The 22062-nt window shown below is 41.3% G+C and overlaps 1 protein-coding gene and 1 long non-coding RNA gene across 19 annotated transcripts; both read left to right on the top strand.

The window, feature by feature from the left end:
• Window positions 1–1927: 1927 nt before the first annotated feature.
• LOC118373297 (uncharacterized) lies at window positions 1928–19918 on the top strand. Its single transcript, XM_052517342.1, has 12 exons — window positions 1928–2183; window positions 5892–6063; window positions 6331–6486; window positions 10468–10604; window positions 11480–11637; window positions 11882–12070; window positions 13484–13573; window positions 13971–14060; window positions 17397–17519; window positions 17664–17795; window positions 17922–18038; window positions 19401–19918. The coding sequence occupies exons 1-12, from the start codon at window positions 2171–2173 to the stop codon at window positions 19509–19511; spliced, it is 1488 nt and encodes a 495-aa protein (XP_052373302.1). The 5' UTR covers window positions 1928–2170; the 3' UTR covers window positions 19512–19918.
• LOC127929388 (uncharacterized) lies at window positions 12082–13427 on the top strand. Of its 18 annotated transcripts, none has more exons than XR_008134766.1 (4): window positions 12082–12181; window positions 12212–12826; window positions 12987–13146; window positions 13227–13427. It is a non-coding gene; the product is annotated as an uncharacterized LOC127929388 (long non-coding RNA). The 18 variants fall into 18 exon arrangements; XR_008134848.1 differs by having other exon boundaries at window positions 12090–12666; window positions 12787–12866; XR_008134792.1 differs by having other exon boundaries at window positions 12090–12706; window positions 12787–12866.
• Window positions 19919–22062: the final 2144 nt, after the last annotated feature.

Genomic DNA, 22062 nt, shown 5'->3' with positions numbered 1-22062 from the left:
TTTGAAGAATCTCACATATAAAATATATTTTGATTTATTGTAACCACTTCTTTGGTTACTACATGATTCCATATGTGTTATTTCATAGTGTTGATGTCTTCACTGTTATTCTACAATGTAGAAAAACGTACAAATAAGGAAAAACCCTGTAACGAGTCGGTGTGTCCAAACTTTGGACTGGTAAAGTATATATATAATTTATAAGTGCAAACATGGTTGTAGCAACTACAAATTGCCCCTTTAAGTCGATCAAAAGTGTGCGAGTTTGAGCATGTTTTCATTAGGCCTATTGATTCTTTTTCAGCTTCAATTAGATTGAGCAATACAATCTTCACTTTTATTCCATTATTCCACTATACAAGTGTTCCAAGAGCGCATTTTTCACTGGCTGTCCACTGGTTTCAAAAACAATTATTGATAGGCAGTTTAAACTTCTTGAATTCAACCATTATTGGGTTCAAATGCACATTTAGATTTTTGAATAGCCATCCACAACAACCACAATCCGTAAAGCGCAAATAGCTAAATGAGAGCAGTGTGATTCACATTAATGCGCTACGTAGATATCACTAATAAGTGATATCCGTATCGCCGTAGACTACATCACTGATGTCACTGCTGCTCCAAGCGTTTATTCAAGATGGATCATCTTCGGATGCCGACAGGAGTCTCGCCATTGGAAGACATAGCTTGGACTGTAGCCTGCTCTTTCCCCGCGATCCATCAAACACATTTGGTGTGTTATCATAGTGGTCTCTGACTTGTGTTCAGACTCGCTCGGGTGGAATAAACTTAAACATGCCCCTTTTTTCAATGCTGATTTGAATGTCATTGAGAAAATGTGTCGTTTTTTAAATATTTTTATCGCAAACATCCTTTCTGAATGTAAAAGTAATCCTTGAAGTAATCATCTAGTTTTTCAAAAGTATCCGAAATGTGATTACAATATTTTTTGCTGGTAACGTGTTTTTGTAACCCCTTACATGTAACGCTGGGACTCCCCAAGCCTGGCCACGAGTGGGCGAGCCATCTCTGTCTCGCTCGAGCTTTCTCTCACACGCACAGACGTTGCATGAATCAACCAATGGTCGCGTGTTACGTCATCAACTGTGTCATCGACTGACAGATTGCTATAACATATAATGTTGTTAGCTGATATGTACAATACCTATCTGGGCGTTGTAAGGTCTGGCAGGCGTCAGCAACGCCTGGGCAGAGGAATGTGCCCACGTTTTCTCACTCTCTCTTAATGTTATTTTATCATAGCCATTTGAAACAACATTTAATGTTTTTTTTGGTAATAACACGTATTGTAATTATGCCCATTTGAAATGGATGTGCTTCTCATAACAGCTGGCCTCCCATTATGGAAAGAAAATGTGTAATTCCTCAATTAAAAATTAAAAAAATTAAAAATGTTGTCGTCTGATCATGTCATCTGCTGCGTGAGTTTCATCATCATCATCTTCAATCTGAACCGTGCACTATCTGGCTCGGGCTGGCCCTTTAAAGGACCCGCTTTTGAAGAAAGCAGATGCATGAGACATGCATTGCGCAATCCGAGTATGCATACATGCCACACATGAGCGACTCCACCCCAACGGTGTCAACACATTTGGGACGAAAGGGACTCGTTTCAACCTCGTGTAAGATAACGCACTACGCAATACCTTTAATACGCCCTTATTTACATACATCTGACTCTTATTTTTATATTCCACATGGATGGATGACTCAATATCGTTTTTATCTCCTCCTCCTTAATAATTGACATCTCACCAGATCGGTTCTTCAACAGGCATGGTCTGTAAGGTAAGGGAAATCCCGTGCCAACACAGACCCCCCCCCCCACCCCTTCTTTTCCCCCAAATGATTATTCATGCGTAATTGTTCTCTCCCCTCATATTCGGAGCATCGGAATGGTCAGTTCTGTACCTGTCGATATGGAAAGCCAACTCCTACACGCACATATGTCACCCGTTATTTGAACACGAGCCAGTCACAAAAGGTTTCCACTAGTCTGACAGTGATTACACTCAACATATACCATCGGCGGATAGTTGGTGCTGTTAGAGTCACTGAACACTAAGACTAATAGTTATTATTTTATTATTTTTTTCTTCTTCTTTAAAAAACAAAACAATTTAAACTGTTTTGAACTTCATCAAACATGGACAACAAAGGTAAGGATGATATGGTTTCCATCCTCTATCTATCGACTGTAACAGTGTGGGTTTATTACAATGTGATGGACATGTTCTTGTCAGAAGTTAATAATTACAAGGCTTTTTTTTTTTGGCCCAACATGTGCTCAGGGTTTATTCGGTTCATGTGAGTGATGAAAGCAATCCTAACTGATGTAGATCAGTCCTGGAATGGTTTACTGTAAATTACACTGTACCATTACAGTGGTTCCCAACTCCTGTCCTTGACAGTACACATTTTTGTTGTAGCTGCAGATAAACGTACCTAATTCAACTAATTGAGGGCCTGATGATTAGTTGAATCAGGTGTGCTTGTCCAAGGCTACAATGAAAATGTGAACTGTTGGGAGGTACTGGAAGACCGGAGTTGGGAACCACTATAACTACTAGATGATACATTGATAGCAGGCTAGTTAGCTACTAATAGCGGTAGCTGCTGCAGTTACACTATATATATATAAATATATATACAAAAGTATGTGGACACCTCTTCAAATTAGTGGATTTGGCTATATTTGCATAGAGCCCTGACCTCAACCCTGTTGAACACATTTGAGATGAATTGGAAAGCCGACTGCGAGCAAAGGACTAATCGCCCAAAATCAGTGCCCGACCTCACAGCTCTTGTTGCTGAATGGATGCAAGTCCCCCTCAGCAATGTTCCAACATCTAGTGGAAAGCCTTCCCAGAAGAGTGGCTGGTATAGCAGCAATGTTCCAACATCTAGTGGAAAGCCTTCCCAGAAGAGTGGCTGGTATAGCAGCAATGTTCCAACATCTAGTGGAAAGCCTTCCCAGAAGAGTGGCTGGTATAGCAGCAATGTTCCAACATCTAGTGGAAAGCCTTTCCAGAAGAGTGGCTGGTATAGCAGCAATGTTCCAACATCTAGTGGAAAGCCTTCCCAGAAGAGTGGCTGGTATAGCAGCAATGTTCCAACATCTAGTGGAAAGCCTTCCCAGAAGAGTGGCTGGTATAGCAGCAATGTTCCAACATCTAGTGGAAAGCCTTTCCAGAAGAGTGGCTGGTATAGCAGCAATGTTCCAACATCTAGTGGAAAGCCTTCCCAGAAGAGTGGCTGGTATAGCAGCAATGTTCCAACATCTAGTGGAAAGCCTTCCCAGAAGAGTGGCTGGTATAGCAGCAATGTTCCAACATCTAGTGGAAAGCCTTCCCAGAAGAGTGGCTGGTATAGCAGCAATGTTCCAACATCTAGTGGAAAGCCTTCCCAGAAGAGTGGCTGGTATAGCAGCAATGTTCCAACATCTAGTGGAAAGCCTTCCCAGAAGAGTGGCTGGTATAGCAGCAATGTTCCAACATCTAGTGGAAAGCCTTCCCAGAAGAGTGGCTGGTATAGCAGCAATGTTCCAACATCTAGTGGAAAGCCTTCCCAGAAGAGTGGCTGGTATAGCAGCAATGTTCCAACATCTAGTGGAAAGCCTTCCCAGAAGAGTGGCTGGTATAGCAGCAATGTTCCAACATCTAGTGGAAAGCCTTCCCAGAAGAGTGGCTGGTATAGCAGCAATGTTCCAACATCTAGTGGAAAGCCTTCCCAGAAGAGTGGCTGGTATAGCAGCAATGTTCCAACATCTAGTGGAAAGCCTTCCCAGAAGAGTGGCTGGTATAGCAGCAATGTTCCAACATCTAGTGGAAAGCCTTCCCAGAAGAGTGGCTGGTATAGCAGCAATGTTCCAACATCTAGTGGAAAGCCTTCCCAGAAGAGTGGCTGGTATAGCAGCAATGTTCCAACATCTAGTGGAAAGCCTTCCCAGAAGAGTGGCTGGTATAGCAGCAATGTTCCAACATCTAGTGGAAAGCCTTCCCAGAAGAGTGGCTGGTATAGCAGCAATGTTCCAACATCTAGTGGAAAGCCTTCCCAGAAGAGTGGCTGGTATAGCAGCAATGTTCCAACATCTAGTGGAAAGCCTTCCCAGAAGAGTGGCTGGTATAGCAGCAATGTTCCAACATCTAGTGAAAGCCTTCCCAGAAGAGTGGCTGGTATAGCAGCAATGTTCCAACATCTAGTGGAAAGCCTTTCCAGAAGAGTGGCTGGTATAGCAGCAATGTTCCAACATCTAGTGAAAGCCTTCCCAGAAGAGTGGCTGGTATAGCAGCAATGTTCCAACATCTAGTGGAAAGCCTTTCCAGAAGAGTGGCTGGTATAGCAGCAATGTTCCAACATCTAGTGGAAAGCCTTCCCAGAAGAGTGGCTGGTATAGCAGCAAAGGGGGGTCATCCTCCATATTAATGTCCATGATTTTGGAATGAGATGTTGGATGAGCAGGTGTGCACATACTTTTGGTAATGTATTGTATATTGCCTGGCTACCCAAACTTCTTGCTCCGGTCAAACTCTAAGCCACGTCCACTGACGCGAAAGATAGAGCATCAGAATAATTGAATTTGAGTCGTCAGGCAGTTATAGTGATTTATTAATGATTGTGTTCTGTTTTGACAGTTATATAAACTGTTTGCTTATTTTTGGTTTATATTATTGCTATTAATTACAAAACAGTGATTGATTTCTAGAATATGTTGTTCCAGCAATTCAGAGTTCTGGAGAGTTGTACCTCTTGTTATGGGGAGTTGTGCCTCTTGTTGCTCTTTAGAGTTTTGGAGAGTTGTGCCTCTTGTTGCTCTTTAGAGTTTTGGAGAGTTGTGCCTCTTGTTGCTCTTTAGAGTTCTGGAGATTTGTGCCTCTTGTTTCTCTTTAGAGTTTTGGAGAGTTGTGCCTCTTGTTGCTCTTTAGAGTTTTGGAGAGTTCTGCCTCTTGTTATGGGGAGTTGTACCTCTTGTTGCTCTTTAGAGTTCTGGAGATTTGTACCTCTTGTTATGGGAAGTTGTACCTCTTGCTGCTCTTTAGAGTTCTGGAGATTTGTACCTCTTGTTATGGGGAGTTGTGCCTCTTGTTGCTCTTTAGAGTTTTGGAGAGTTGTGCCTCTTGTTGCTCTTTAGAGTTTTGGAGAGTTCTGCCTCTTGTTATGGGGAGTTGTACCTCTTGTTGCTCTTTAGAGTTCTGGAGATTTGTGCCTCTTGTTGCTCTTTAGAGTTTTGGAGAGTTGTGCCTCTTGTTGCTCTTTAGAGTTTTGGAGAGTTCTGCCTCTTGTTATGGGGAGTTGTACCTCTTGTTGCTCTTTAGAGTTCTGGAGATTTGTGCCTCTTGTTGCTCTTTAGAGTTCTGGAGAGTTGTACCTCTTGTTGCTCTTTAGAGTTTTGGAGATTTGTGCCTCTTGTTATGGGGAGTTGTACCTCTTGTTGCTCTTTAGAGTTCTGGAGATTTGTGCCTCTTGTTGCTCTTTAGAGTTTTGGAGATTTGTACCTCTTGTTATGGGGAGTTGTACCTCTTGTTGCTCTTTAGAGTTTTGGAGATTTGTGCCTCTTGTTGTTCTCATGCTGTAGTAACTCTATGGTATCAAACTCAGATCACCACCCACTCTGGTCTATAATAGCTTTAAAATAGAATAAATAGAATAGACTATACTAGCATAGACTATAATAGCATAGACTAGAATAGACTAGCATAGAATAGACTAGCATGGAATATAATGTCAATTCTTATCAAAATAAAACACAGACTGCGCACATAAAACAAATGTACAAATACAGTATGTTGGTGTTTGTGTTGGTTTTGGTGTGTATTTGTCCAGCACTTTGCTTTAGTTCTTGTCTCCCTCTTCTTTCCACTGAGTAGAGAGGAGTACGATGACAGAGTTCTGGAAGGAGCACAGCCGCCAGGCCACGGTTGAGGAAATGATGTTGGACTCTCATGCCCAGGAGCTGACCCAGCACGAACTGCCTGAGATCCTCTCCCTGCTGCCCAGCCTTTCCGGCCGGAGGGTCCTGGAGCTGGGCGCCGGCATCGGGTCAGTGGGTCTATTCAACTATATCTATAAAACAACTGACCCGATAGACCGTTAATAACATCAAGCATATACTGTGTCATGATCTCTGTAGACCCATGAGGTTTAACTAACCATGTGACCTGACACGGAAAACTCCTGGCCCTGGGCTATGATGGGGACCTGTGTTTTTCCTGGTCAGGTGATGTGGACACTTGTTAGCAGTTTGACCCTCGCTGTCTGATGTGGAGGTGTTTGACCCTTTGTGTTTGTGTGTTTGGTCTCTTCCAGTAGGTACACCAGCCACCTGTTGACCCAGGCCAGTCACGTGACAGCGGTCGACTTCATGGAGAGCTTCGTGGAGAAGAACAGACAGGTCAACAGTCACCATGGCAACGCCTCCTTCCTCCAGGCAGACGTCACCAAGCTGGACTTCCCCAAAAACAGGTCTGCTTTTGGATATAATGTTTATAATAATAATATAATATATTATAAAACAGGTTTGCGTAAGGTTGAAAAGCTACCGGTAATTTATCAAAGTTACCAGAATCTTCTGTAATTTGGGTAATTAAGAGGTAATCTATGGCAATCTATGGTAAATTTGGTAATTTATACTTGCAAAACTGTAATTTTTTAAATATATATTTATATATAGTATACATTTTTTATATCTGTGTCCATATTGTCCAGTAGTTTCTGATAGATAGACCATATGGTTCAAGAGAAAATAGCCAAAGTAATTTTAAAAAGCATCTAATCAACAATGAACTCTTGCTACTATTTACTGCCACCAACATTGACAACAGACATGTTCACATAGAAGAGCAAAGTCTGTACAAGATAATATAAAGTATATTTAATGCTGAAAGGTTTATATTATATTTAAGATTATGTTTTGTCATTCTATTGTTTATTTTAAAATCATCGTAAATATTTTCCATGGTGTGAGGTCACACAGAGGGCCAGAGATCATTACGGACACCGGTGATAATCTGAAGTACCCCCCCCAAAAAAAGGACACTTGATTTTACCTTATATTCCATTGAAAGTGAACAAAATTCTGGGTAGTTTACTGATAAACTTAGAAAGATAAGAAAAGTGCTCTGATTTGGCGTGTTTTGTTTGCATAAAGCTATTGACTTTAGGACTTTGGATTGATAACATGTTCAAAGTCTATGACTAAGGTATTTTTATTTTTTTAACTGGTTTGACGAGATGTCTCACCTATGCCTTAGCCTTCGGTTGGAACTGAATACACTAATATGAGGTGACACTGACCCTGTCCCAAATGATACCCGATTCCCTATGTAGTGCACTACTTTTGACCAGGGACCATAGAACTCCGGTCAAAAGTAGTGCACTATATGGAGACTATGGTGCCATTTGGGACGCATGTTTACCTAAAGCCGATGGGTATAACGCATGAAGACTTGTTCTAAACTTTTGTGAGCCTTTATAACATCCTATTATCAGTCTTATGAAGTTATTCTGATGTGTACCCCCCATCAGTTATGATGTTATTCTGATGTGTACCCCCATCAGTTATGATGTTTTTCTGATGTGTACCCCCATCAGTTATGATGTTATTCTGATGTGTACCCCCATCAGTTATGATGTTTTTCTGATGTGTACCCCCATCAGTTATGATGTTATTCTGATGTGTACACCCCCATCAGTTATGATGTTTTTCTGATGTGTACCCCCATCAGTTATGATGTTATTCTGATGTGTACACCCCCCATCAGTTATGATGTTATTCTGATGTGTACCCCCCATCAGTTATGATGTTATTCTGATGTGTACCCCCATCAGTTATGATGTTTTTCTGATGTGTACCCCCATCAGTTATGATGTTATTCTGATGTGTACCCCCATCAGTTATGATGTTATTCTGATGTGTACCCCCCATCAGTTATGATGTTATTCTGATGTGTACCCCCATCAGTTATGATGTTATTCTGATGTGTACCCCCATCAGTTATGATGTTATTCTGATGTGTACCCCCATCAGTTATGATGTTATTCTGATGTGTACACCCCCCCATCAGTTATGATGTTATTCTGATGTGTACCCCCCATCAGTTATGATGTTATTCTGATGTGTACCCCCCCATCAGTTATGATGTTTTTCTGATGTGTACCCCCCCATCAGTTATGATGTTATTCTGATGTGTACACCCCCATCAGTTATGATGTTATTCTGATGTGTACCCCCCCCATCAGTTATGATGTTATTCTGATGTGTACCCCCCATCAGTTATGATGTTTTTCTGATGTGTACCCCCATCAGTTATGATGTTATTCTGATGTGTACCCCCATCAGTTATGATGTTATTCTGATGTGTACCCCCATCAGTTATGATGTTATTCTGATGTGTACCCCCCATCAGTTATGATGTTATTCTGATGTGTACCCCCCCATCAGTTATGATGTTATTCTGATGTGTACCCCCCATCAGTTATGATGTTGTTCTGATGTGTACCCCCATCAGTTATGATGTTATTCTGATGTGTACCCACCCCCCATCAGTTATGATGTCATTCTGACGATGTACCCCCATCAGTTATGATGTTATTCTGATGTGTACCCCATCAGTTATGATGTTATTCTGATGTAACATCAGTTATGTACCCCCATCAGTTATGATGTCATTCTGATGTGTACCCCCCATCAGTTATGATGTTATTCTGATGTGTACCCCCATCAGTTATGATGTTATTCTGATGTGTACCCCTCCCCATCAGTTATGATGTTATTCTGATGTGTACCCCCATCAGTTATGATGTTATTCTGATGTGTACCCCCATCAGTTATGATGTTATTCTGATGTGTACCCCCATCAGTTATGATGTTATTCTGATGTGTACCCCCCCCCATCAGTTATGATGTTATTCTGATGTGTACCCCCATCAGTTATGATGTTATACTGATGTGTACCCCCATCAGTTATGATGTTATTCTAATGTGTACCCCCATCAGTTATGATGTTATTCTGATGTGTACCCACCCCCATCAGTTATGATGCTATACTGATGTGAACCCCCATCAGTTATGATGTTATTCTGATGTGTACCCCCCATCAGTTATGATGTTATTCTGATGTGTACCCCCATCAGTTATGATGTTATTCTGATGTGTACCCCCATCAGTTATGATGTTATTCTGATGTGTACCCCCATCAGTTATGATGTTATTCTGATGTGTACCCCCATCAGTTATGATGTTATTCTGATGTGTACCCCCCATCAGTTATGATGTTATTCTGATGTGTACCCCCATCAGTTATGATGTTATTCTGATGTGTACCCCCATCAGTTATGATGTTATTCTGATGTGTACCCCCATCAGTTATGATGTTATTCTGATGTGTACCCCCATCAGTTATGATGTTATTCTGATGTGTACCCCCCATCAGTTATGATGTTATTCTGACGTGTACCCCCCCATCAGTTATGCTGTTATTCCGATGTGTACCCCCATCAGTTATGATGTTATTCTGATGTGTACCCCCATCAGTTATGATGTTATTCTGATGTGTACCCCCCCATCAGTTATGATGTTATTCTGATGTGTACCCCCATCAGTTATGGTGTTATTCTGATGTGTACCCCCATCAGTTACGGTGTTATTCTGACGTGTACCCCCCATCAGTTATGATGTTATTCTGATGTGTACCCCCATCAGTTATAATGTTATTCTGATGTGTACCCCCATCAGTTATGATGTTATTCTGATGTGTACCCCCATCAGGTATGATGTTATTCTGATGTGTACCCCCATCAGTTATGATGTTATTCTGATGTGTACCCCCATCAGTTATGGTGTTATTCTGATGTGTACCCCCATCAGTTACGGTGTTATTCTGATGTGTACCCCCATCAGTTATGATGTTATTCTGATGTGTACCCCCGCATCAGTTATAATGTTATTCTGATGTGTACCCCCCATCAGTTATGATGTTATTCTGATGTGTACCCCCATCAGTTATGATGTTATTCTGATGTGTACCCCCATCAGTTATGATGTTATTCTGATGTGTACCCCCATCAGTTATGATGTTATTCTGATGTGTACCCCCCCATCAGTTATGATGTTATTCTGATGTGTACCCGCCCCATCAGTTATGATGTTATTCTGATGTGTACCCCCCTCCCCATCAGTTATGATGTTATTCTGATGTGTACCCCCATCAGTTATGATGTTATTCTGATGTGTACCCCCATCAGTTATGATGTTATTCTGATGTGTACCCCCATCAGTTATGATGTTATTCTGATGTGTACCCCCCATCAGTTATGATGTTATTCTGATGTGTACCCCCATCAGTTATGATGTTATTCTGATGTGTACCCCCCCATCAGTTATGATGTTATTCTGATGTGTACCCCCATCAGTTATGATGTTATTCTGATGTGTACCCCCATCAGTTTTGACCTCATCTTCTCCAACTGGCTACTGATGTATCTGAGTGACGAGGAGCTGACGTCACTAACAGAGAGGATTCTGGGATGGCTCTGCCCCGGAGGATACCTGTTCTTCAGGGAATCCTGCAACTACCAATCAGGTACGAGCACTAAAATCACCTGAATATCTATTGTGAGTCACTCTTCCAGTCTAATGAATCCCTAAACCCTCTGTAGATCTGAGAGGTTTTGATAGGTGGAAGCAACATGGGGATATATCTACCCAGACACTCTTCTCATCCTGTCGTCTGTCTCATCATTTATTAGCTAACTTAACAGATCCCTGTTCAGTCCACCTTCACCTTCATGGGATACTTAAATTCACATCAGATCAGTCTACTTCCAGCTGTTGTGTAAGTAAGGGAGAATCACTGAGAGCCTATGCGTTCTATGGTGAGTAATGAATAACGTGACCCTTCCACGGAGTTGTATTATTTTTCAGAGAACGCATAGAGCCCCGAGTTGATTATCCTTTTTTAATACCTTGGCTATCATTTAACACATTTGCCACTAGATATGTGCTCCTTTGCCGCTAGATAGGTGTTCAACGTCCACTGAAGTTGCTAGCTAGTTTACAGTAATTGCCGTGGTAACCAAACAAACAGACTTGCTAGTTTATCTCAGTAAACCATCAGTTCTAGCTTGCCATTATGAAAATATTTTCAATTAATCTTTTGCTTTAAAAAAAAAGCAGCTCAAACAGAGGACGTGTAAGAATGATCTATAGCCATTGAATTCTACCGTGCTGATATACTGTGTGTTATAGGAAAATAACGCATGCTCTAGAATGACCTTCAAGCCAATCAGAAACAAGTATTCAACAATGCCATGGTATGATCATGGTCTGATTGTAACCATCTCTCTCTCTCTCTCTCTCTCTCTCTCTCTCTGTCTCTCTGTCTGTCTGTCTGTCTGTCTGTCTGTCTGTCTGTCTGTCTGTCTGTCTGTCTGTCTGTCTGTCTGTCTGTCTGTCCAGGTGACTGTAAGAGGACATTTAACCCTACACACTACAGATCGTCGGCCCACTACAGTCACTTGATGACAACAACACTGCGGGAGGAGTCAGAGGGGGCGGAGAAGCAGGTGTTTGGCTTTGACATCGTGCTCAGTAAAACCGTGCAGACATACATCAAGGCAGGGTGCTTTATTGCTACTGATTGTGTTGTGTCATAATATAATGTGTGTAAATAAACATTAATGCCACTGTCAGGCTATTTGCTGTGTGTGTGTGTGTGTGTGTGTGTGTGTGTGTGTGTGTGTGTGTGTGTGTGTGTGTGTGTGTGTGTGTGTGTGTGTGTGTGTGTGTGTGTGTGTGTGTGTGTGTGTGTGTGTGGCATCTAAATCTCCCTATATCTTCCTGTCTCATTCCCCTCTTCAGATGAAGAACAACCAGAACCAGGTGTGTTGGCTGTTGGAGAAGGTGGGTCGGGACACCGCCTGTCAAGCGGGCTTCAGAACCTTCCAGCAGTTCCTGGACAACCAGCAGTACACACGCAAAGGCATCCTGCGATACGAGAAGATGTTTGGGGCAGGATACATCAGCACTGGGGGACACAGCACTACCAAGGTAGGTTTGAGGTTTGGGAGTCCTGCACACACGCACACACACACATGCACGCTCGTGCCCACATACAAACACACTCACACATACACACACATACACACGCCGCCAACACAGGTTTGTGACATCAAGACCCATAGCAGAAAGGTTGTTGTTTTCCTATGGACAGATGGACAGGTTGTGTAGTTACTGTTTAGACTAGGTTACACAGACTGCTGAAACATAGTTACTGTTTAGACTAGGTTACACAGACTGCTGAAACATAGTTACTGTTTAGACTAGGTTACACAGACTGCTGAAACATAGTTACTGTTTAGACTAGGTTACACAGACTGCTGAAACATAGTTACTGTTTAGACTAGGTTACACAGACTGCTGAAACATAGTTACTGTTTAGACTAGGTTACACAGACTGCTGAAACATAGTTACTGTTTAGACTAGGTTACACAGACTGCTGAAACATAGTTACTGTTTAGACTAGGTTACACAGACTGCTGAAACATAGTTACTGTTTAGACTAGGTTACACAGACTGCTGAAACATAGTTACTGTTTAGACTAGGTTACACAGACTGCTGAAACATAGTTACTGTTTAGACTAGGTTACACAGACTGCTGAAACATAGTTACTGTTTAGACTAGGTTACACAGACTGCTGAAACATAGTTACTGTTTAGACTAGGTTACACAGACTGCTGAAACATAGTTACTGTTTAGACGAGGTTACACAGACTGCTGAAACATAGTTACTGTTTAGACGAGGTTACACAGACTGCTGAAACATAGTTACTGTTTAGACGAGGTTACACAGACTGCTGAAACATAGTTACTGTTTAGATTAGGTTACACAGACTGCTGAAACATAGTTACTGTTTAGACGAGGTTACACAGACTGCTGAAACATAGTTACTGTTTAGACTAGGTTACACAGACTGCTGAAACATAGTTACTGTTTAGACTAGGTTACACAGACTGCTGAAACATAGTTACTGTTTAGACGAGGTTACACAGACTGCTGAAACATAGTTACTGTTTAGACTAGGTTACACAGACTGCTGAAACATAGTTACTGTTTAGACGAGGTTACACAGACTTCTGAAACATAGTTACTGTTTAGATTAGGTTACACAGACTGCTGAAACATAGTTACTGTTTAGACGAGGTTACACAGACTGCTGAAACATAGTTACTGTTTAGACTAGGTTACACAGACTGCTGAAACATAGTTACTGTTTAGATGAGGTTACACAGACTGCTGAAACATAGTTACTGTTTAGACGAGGTTACCCAGACTACCACGGCACTGTGCTCGTTTGGCCTTCTCTATATACAAATACAGAACGTGTGTGTAGTTATTATTGGAATGGGCTTGACACGTTCTGTTTGTTTTGGGGGGGGTTTCACTTTGTGTTAAAAAAGGAGTTTGTTAACCTGCTGAACTTGAAGCCTGGGATGAAGGTGCTGGATGTGGGGTGTGGCATCGGTGGAGGAAACTTCTACATGGCAAAGGTCAGCCCCCAGTGACATTTAGTATATAGGAAGTTTACGATATATATTGTCGGAAATGGACCAGTCCACCAATTGTACATTCACGTTACACACAGCAGGATGTGGTTAGGTCATACAGTGGAGAGAACAAGTATTTGATACACTGCTGATTTTGCAAAGCATGTAGAGGTCTGTATTTAAAAAAAATCATAGGTACACTTCAATCATGCAAATCATACAATGTGATTTTCTGGATTTTTGTTTGAGATTCCGTCTCTCACAGTTGAAGTGTACCTATGATAAAAAAATTACAGACCTCTACATGCTTTGTAAGTAGGAAAACCTGGAAAAATCGGCAGTGTATCAAATACATGTTCTCTCCACTGTATATCCAAATGATGACGATGATGTTCTGCAGACCTTCGGCGTGGAGGTGCTGGGCCTGGACCTGTCAGCCAACATGGTGGATATCGCCATAGAGAGGGCCATGGACGAGAAGCTTCCATCGGTGAGTCTGATTGGTCGTCAGTTGAATGAGGTCATGTCGTTGCTGTCATCTGGACTGGGATCTGTTTGATGGTGGAACAACAGTTGGTTCCTTCCTTGTTATTTATGTGTTTCCCTACAATGAGAAACATACTAGGTTATGGTTACTATGGTTACTAGGTCAACAATGAGAAACATACTAGGTTATGGTTACTAGGTCTACAATGAGAAACATACTAGGTTATGGTTACTAGGTCTACAATGAGAAACATACTAGGTTATGGTTACTAGGTCTACAATGAGAAACATACTAGGTTATGGTTACTAGGTCTACAATGAGAAACATACTAGGTTATGGTTACTAGGTCTACAATGAGAAACATACCAGGTTACGGTTACTGGGTCTACAATGAGAAACATACTAGGTTATGGTTACTAGATCTACAATGAGAAACATACTAGGTTACGGTTACTAGGTCTACAATGAGAAACATACTAGGTTACGGTTACTAGGTCTACAATGAGAAACATACTAGGTTATGGTTACTAGGTCTACAATGAGAAACATACTAGGTTATGGTTACTAGGTCTACAATGAGAAACATACTAGGTTATGGTTACTAGGTCTACAATGAGAAACATACTAGGTTATGGTTACCAGGTCTACAATGAGAAACATACTAGGTTATGGTTACCAGGTCTACAATGAGAAACATACTAGGTTATGGTTACTAGGTCTACAATGAGAAACATACTAGGTTATGGTTACTAGGTCTACAATGAGAAACATACTAGGTTATGGTTACTAGGTCTACAATGAGAAACATACTAGGTTATGGTTACTAGGTCTACAATGAGAAACATACTAGGTTATGGTTACTAGGTCTACAATGAGAAACATACTAGGTTATGGTTACTAGGTCTACAATGAGAAACATACCAGGTTATGGTTACTAGGTCTACAATGAGAAACATACTAGGTTATGGTTACTAGGTCTACAATGAGAAACATACTAGGTTATGGTTACTAGGTCTACAATGAGAAACATACCAGGTTACGGTTACTGGGTCTACAATGAGAAACATACTAGGTTATGGTTACTAGGTCTACAATGAGAAAGATGCTAGGTTATGGTTACCAGGTCTACAATGAGAAACATACTAGGTTATGGTTACTAGGTCTACAATGAGAAACATACTAGGTTATGGTTACTAGGTCTATAATGAGAAACATACTAGGTTATGGTTACTAGGTCTACAATGAGAAACATACTAGGTTATGGTTACTAGGTCTACAATGAGAAACATACCAGGTTACGGTTACTGGGTCTACAATGAGAAACATACTAGGTTATGGTTACTAGGTCTACAATGAGAAACATACTAGGTTATGGTTACTAGGTCTACAATGAGAAACATACTAGGTTATGGTTACTAGGTCTACAATGAGAAACATACCAGGTTACGGTTACTAGGTCTACAATGAGAAACATACTAGGTTATGGTTACTAGGTCTACAATGAGAAACATACTAGGTTATGGTTACTAGGTCTACAATGAGAAACATACTAGGTTATGGTTACTAGGTCTACAATGAGAAACATACCAGGTTATGGTTACTAGGTCTACAATGAGAAACATACTAGGTTATGGTTACTAGGTCTACAATGAGAAACATACTAGGTTATGGTTACTAGGTCTACAATGAGAAACATACCAGGTTACGGTTACTGGGTCTACAATGAGAAACATACTAGGTTATGGTTACTAGGTCTACAATGAGAAAGATGCTAGGTTATGGTTACCAGGTCTACAATGAGAAACATACTAGGTTATGGTTACTAGGTCTACAATGAGAAACATGCTAGGTTATGGTTACTAGGTCTACAATGAGAAACATACTAGGTTATGGTTACTAGGTCTACAATGAGAAACATACTAGGTTATGGTTACTAGGTCTACAATGAGAAACATACCAGGTTACGGTTACTGGGTCTACAATGAGAAACATACTAGGTTATGGTTACTAGGTCTACAATGAGAAACATACTAGGTTATGGTTACTAGGTCTACAATGAGAAACATACTAGGTTATGGTTACTAGGTCTACAATGAGAAACATACTAGGTTATGGTTACTAGGTCTACAATGAGAAACATACTAGGTTATGGTTACTAGGTCTACAATGAGAAACATACTAGGTTATGGTTACTAGGTCTACAATGAGAAACATACTAGGTTATGGTTACTAGGTCTACAATGAGAAACATACTAGGTTATGGTTACTAGGTCTACAATGAGAAACATACTAGGTTATGGTTACTAGGTCTACAATGAGAAACATACTAGGTTATGGTTACTAGGTCTACAATGAGAAACATACCAGGTTACGGTTACTGGGTCTACAATGAGAAACATACTAGGTTATGGTTACTAGGTCTACAATGAGAAACATACTAGGTTATGGTTACTAGGTCTACAATGAGAAACATACTAGGTTATGGTTACTAGGTCTACAATGAGAAACATACTAGGTTATGGTTACTAGGTCTACAATGAGAAACATACTAGGTTATGGTTACTAGGTCTACAATGAGAAACATACTAGGTTATGGTTACTAGGTCTACAATGAGAAACATACTAGGTTATGGTTACTAGGTCTACAATGAGAAACATACTAGGTTATGGTTACTAGGTCTACAATGAGAAACATACTAGGTTATGGTTACTAGGTCTACAATGAGAAACATACTAGGTTATGGTTACTAGGTCTACAATGAGAAACATACCAGGTTACGGTTACTGGGTCTACAATGAGAAACATACTAGGTTATGGTTACTAGGTCTACAATGAGAAACATACTAGGTTATGGTTACTAGGTCTACAATGAGAAACATACTAGGTTATGGTTACTAGGTCTACAATGAGAAACATACTAGGTTATGGTTACTAGGTCTACAATGAGAAACATACTAGGTTATGGTTACTAGGTCTACAATGAGAAACATACTAGGTTATGGTTACTAGGTCTACAATGAGAAACATACTAGGTTATGGTTACTAGGTCTACAATGAGAAACATACTAGGTTATGGTTACTAGGTCTACAATGAGAAACATACTAGGTTATGGTTACTAGGTCTACAATGAGAAACATACTAGGTTATGGTTACTATGGTTACTAGGTCAACATGGGAGTAAAGTTCAAGCGGCCTTTTTTATTTCTATGGTTCCATTGTTTTGAATATGTTCCACACGTCTAATAATGCTAGATAGATCACGGTCGTGTTCATTGAATTGCAATTAAATGTAGTAGGAAGTGTTTCAGTGACAGGTATTACCTGCCATTTCCTGCAGGTCCATTTCGAGGTGGCCGACGCCACTAAGAGAGAGTTCCCAGAAGCGTCGTTTGATGTGGTCTACAGTCGAGACACCATCCTGCACATCGACGACAAACTGGCAATGTTCAAACGCTTCCACGTGAGTGTGTGTATACACACACACACACACACACACACACACACACACATACACAATCGCACACACCTTAACATCAATTCCAGACTATATTATATTTTTCTGGCTGTTTTTACCATCCAAAACGTTGTGTATCTTCATCTTCAGTCGTGGTTGAAGCCCGGTGGCCAGGTTCTGATCACTGACTACTGCTGTGGAGAGAAGCCCTGGACTCCTCAGTTCCAGGAGTATGTCAAACAGAGAGGTTACATTCTCTACACCCCACCAGAATACGGCAAGGTAGGGCCCAATCATAAACCTGATAATACCCCGATAATATCACCCTGACCTGACTTTTACCACACTTGTTATAATATCTTAGATTTAGCCTATGTAGCACCGTGTACTGTGACTGTCTGTCTGCAGTTCCTCCAGCAGGCAGGTTTCTCTAACGTACGTGCTGAGGACAGGACAGCTCAGTTCACGCAGGTGATCCAGACAGAGCTGGAGAGAGCAGGGGCCATGGAAGACGAGTTCATTAAGGTAGACCATGTACTGTCTTTCTGTCTCTGTCTCTCTCTCTCTCTCTCTCTCTCTCTCTCTCTCTCTCTCTCTCTCTCTCTCTCTCTGTCTCTCTCTCTGTCTCTCTGTCTCTCTCTCTGTCTCTGTCTCTCTGTCTCTCTCTCTCTCTCTCTCTCTCTCTCTCTCTCTCTGTCTCTCTCTCTCTGTCTCTCTCTGTCTCTCTATCTCTCTCTCACTCTCTCTCTGTCTCTCTCTCACGCACACACACACAGTTGTAATAGTGGTGATCACCAGGGCCTAAAATGAACACCCGCCACCTGCCGAATGCAGGTAGATTTTAGCATTGGTGGGTAAGATGTCTTCTTCACCAGTCACATTAATGAGTGGTCAGAGCTCCACTGTACACAAGCACTTCACTCGCATTTGTGTATAAAAATATGATCACATTTATAGCTAAATAAATTCTGCATTAGAAGTTTTCAAAGTATTTCTGCCGTGTTGTTTCTTAGCTAGTAAATGAAGTCAAAGAAGTAGGAATCCTATAGGCTATCCCACCTGGTGCTGCAACACTGCTTGGCTGGGGACTGTGTGCACATGAAGAGCTGAGTGACAGATTTGTTTTTAGAAGTGCTGTGCTGTGTTATTGACTGTATGTTTGTTTTACTCCATGTGTAACTGTGTTGTTGTTTGTATCGCACTGCTTTGCTTTATCTTGGCCAGGTCGCAGTTGTAAATGAGAACTTGTTCTCAACTGACCTACCTGGTGAAATAAAAATGTTTTAAAAAGCGCTGTGCACAGGCATAAAAGTTGATCACATTTTTTTCAAACTTAAGTCTACTGAAGTGAGACTTTGTCCTTGTGTTTCTTGGCTATTTACATTGTTTGTTCACAAGCTAGGTTGTTTATCAGTGTTTCAACTGCTAGGGAAGAGAAGCCAACGCTTCTATTGGTCAGACTCAATCTCACAGGCACAAATATGACACGAGTCGCGTTACCACAGTAACCTCCCGCAGGTGAACATTTGTCTTGTGATATTTTGGTTAAAAGACTCAGGTCACAAAAAAAATTAAATTAAACAATATACCACATTACTTCTTACTGGTAATACATGTATTGTTTTAAAAACATTACAAAACATGATCATCCATTTTGTTTTGGTGTTTTGTTGCTGTAATTTTAATTGTAATTTAATTGTAATAATTGTCATTTTAATTGTTTTGACTGGTAAGAAACCTGAGTGGCTGGTTGATTTTTAGATCTACCTGAAACAGTGTCTGGTGGATCAAGAGAAGTACATTTTATACCTTGGCGATCACAATGTTGATTCTTTGTTGGACTGTTATTAAACCCATGTTATCCTTGTATCTTGGGTCTTTCCCCAGGAGTTCTCAGAGGAAGACTACCTGGCCATTGTCAACGGCTGGAGAGACAAACTAAAACGCTGCAGAACTGGAGACCAACGGTGGGGCCTATTTCACGCAACAAGGAACTGAGAGAGGAGACAAGATAGAAAAATAACCCATTCAGGAGGGAGAGTTCAGTGCCTGGGCCCAGCCGCACTGCTTTCACATCAACTAGAGGAGATTACCAGGCACCGGTACGACAAAATCTGTGATTACATACACTGAGGCAATTACAGATTGTGAAGTAATAATATAATAATAATATATGACATTTAGCAGACGCTTTTATCCAAAGCGACTTACAGTCATGTGTGCATACAATCTACGTATGGGTGGTCCCGGGAATCGAACCCACTACCCTGGCGTTACAAGCACCATGCTCTACCAACTGAGCTACAGAAGGACCACGTGAATGTGGAGGTGAATGTGCATCATTTCCCAGTCTGTACTATCAACATAGTTTCATAGGTTTTTACAAATAAATGTTTGAAAACCTCCGGTTTGCTGTCTCTGCGTCATTGTTCTGCCTACATGGCAAAAATACCTCTGTATTTACTAGGATTTACCTAGGTCTACCACTAGGTGGTAGTAGAGGAGGTAGTCTAAGAATAAACTCTGATATTCAGTACATTTAAATTTTAATAGCAGGATTCTATTGTGTGTTCAAATGGGGCACCCAGGGTAACCTAGGGGTTAGAGCGTTGGGCTAGTAACCGAAAGGTTGCGAGTTCGGATCCCCGAGCTGACAAGGTACAAATCTGCCGCTCTTGCCCATGAACAAGGCAGGTTAACCCACTGTTCCTGGGCCGTCATTGTAAATAAGAATTTGTTCTTAACTGAATAAAAATGTTCCCTATACACAGGGTTGGGGAGAAACAGATTACATGTACCAGAAAAAACTGACTGTTACCTGCAAAAAAATTGCAATCAGATTACATGTACTTTGTGAAAAACTGGATGCCATTTAAATTCAGAAAGGATGTTTGTGAAAAAATACATAATGTCACCTTTCAGTTCTCAATGACTTTCAATTCAGCACTGAAAGAAATGAGAAAGTTATGTTTGTTCCACCTGAGAAAGCCTGACCTCACTGTGATGACACACCAAATGATGACCACCAATCAGAGACCACTATGATGACAGTGTTCTCTGATTGGAGGTCATCATTTGGTGTGTCATCATTTTTGAACAGTTAACTAGTAACGGGTTACGTTTACAATGTAACCTAGGCAACCTAATGGCCAGATAGTCAGTTTGCTAATGTATCTTGGTTAGGTTCATTCATACACCCCCTTCTTACCCCATCTCCTTCACAGGGCCATTCTCACCTCCTCCCACCCTTGGTAACACCTCAGGTCTCATTGGGCATGTAACCCCCAAGACCAATCACCGGCTGGGGAAACACCCCCCAACCCCCCTCTATCCTGAATACACCAAGATTCTTCTCCCCCCCCCCACACACACACACACACACACACACACACCTATACATACACCCATGATAAATGAGATTGCAGAACTTGAGACTTTTACATTGTAGTATTTAAGCTCCCTCCAGACACTTATTTACAAGTGAATGTGAATGGGTAGATATATCCAGGTGGCGTAGCGGGCAGCGGTGGTGAGTTGATGGGAGTAAATAGGTGGATCCAATGGGGTAGCAGAATCCTCCGACGACCAGGTTGGGAATGGGGTAAATGATCCGGGTGAGTAACTGAAGACAGACCAAACGGAGGTAAGTTTAAGGCAAGCAATACGTAAAAAACAACAAAACAAATTCTATCCAACTTGAGGCTGATACTATGGCACAACATACTGTTCATGGCTAACGATCCGGCAGGAAATGGATGTCAGGTCCGGGCTTATGAAGAGGAGAGGTGATGATCAGGACCAGGTGTGCAGATAGCTGATGGGATACAGGTGCGGGTAATCAGAACTCCCAACTGGCTACATTGCCCGGCAACCAGACAGGGTGCGTTCCAGGACGCCGGAAAACCACTCCAGGACAGAACACAGGCAAAAAACAGACTCAGGAAACGGGATTCGTGACAGCTGCTGGACTTACCACAGAGGACGATTCTTCTTCTTCTGGCTGTTTGTTGGTAAGTGCCTTCAAATTAAATCAAAAGTTTATTTGTCACGTGCGCCGAATACAACAGGTGTAGTAGACGTTACAGTGACATGCTGAATACAACAGGTGTAGTAGACCTTACAGTGAAATGCTGAATACAACAGGTGTAGTAGACCTTACAGTGAAATGCTGAATACAACAGGTATAGTAGACCTTACAGTGAAATGCTGAATACAACAGGTGTAGTAGACCTTACAGTGAAATGCTGAATACAACAGGTGTAGTAGACCTTACAGTGAAATGCTGAATACAACAGGTGTAGTAGACCTTACAGTGAAATGCTGAATACAACAGGTGTAGTAGACCTTACAGTGAAATGCTGAATACAACAGGTGTAGTAGACCTTACAGTGAAATGCTGAATACAACAGGTGTAGTAGACCTTACAGTGAAATGCTGAATACAACAGGTGTAGTAGACCTTACAGTGAAATGCTGAATACAACAGGTATAGTAGACCTTACAGTGAAATGCTGAATACAACAGGTGTAGTAGACCTTACAGTGAAATGC

Source organism: Oncorhynchus keta, chromosome 4, assembly GCF_023373465.1.
Source record: "Oncorhynchus keta strain PuntledgeMale-10-30-2019 chromosome 4, Oket_V2, whole genome shotgun sequence".
Taxonomy (NCBI): Eukaryota; Metazoa; Chordata; class Actinopteri; order Salmoniformes; family Salmonidae; genus Oncorhynchus; species Oncorhynchus keta.
Note: the sequence above shows the minus strand (reverse complement) of the source record. Positions and strands in the feature narration are given on the sequence as shown.

Bases quoted from the DNA above. Each gene is read 5' to 3' on its own strand.
- LOC118373297 (XM_052517342.1), top strand. The intron at 10,605-11,479 runs GTACGAGCACTA...CTGTCTGTCCAG, and splicing joins ATCCTGCAACTACCAATCAG to GTGACTGTAAGAGGACATTT. The intron at 13,574-13,970 runs GTCAGCCCCCAG...GATGTTCTGCAG, and splicing joins GAAACTTCTACATGGCAAAG to ACCTTCGGCGTGGAGGTGCT.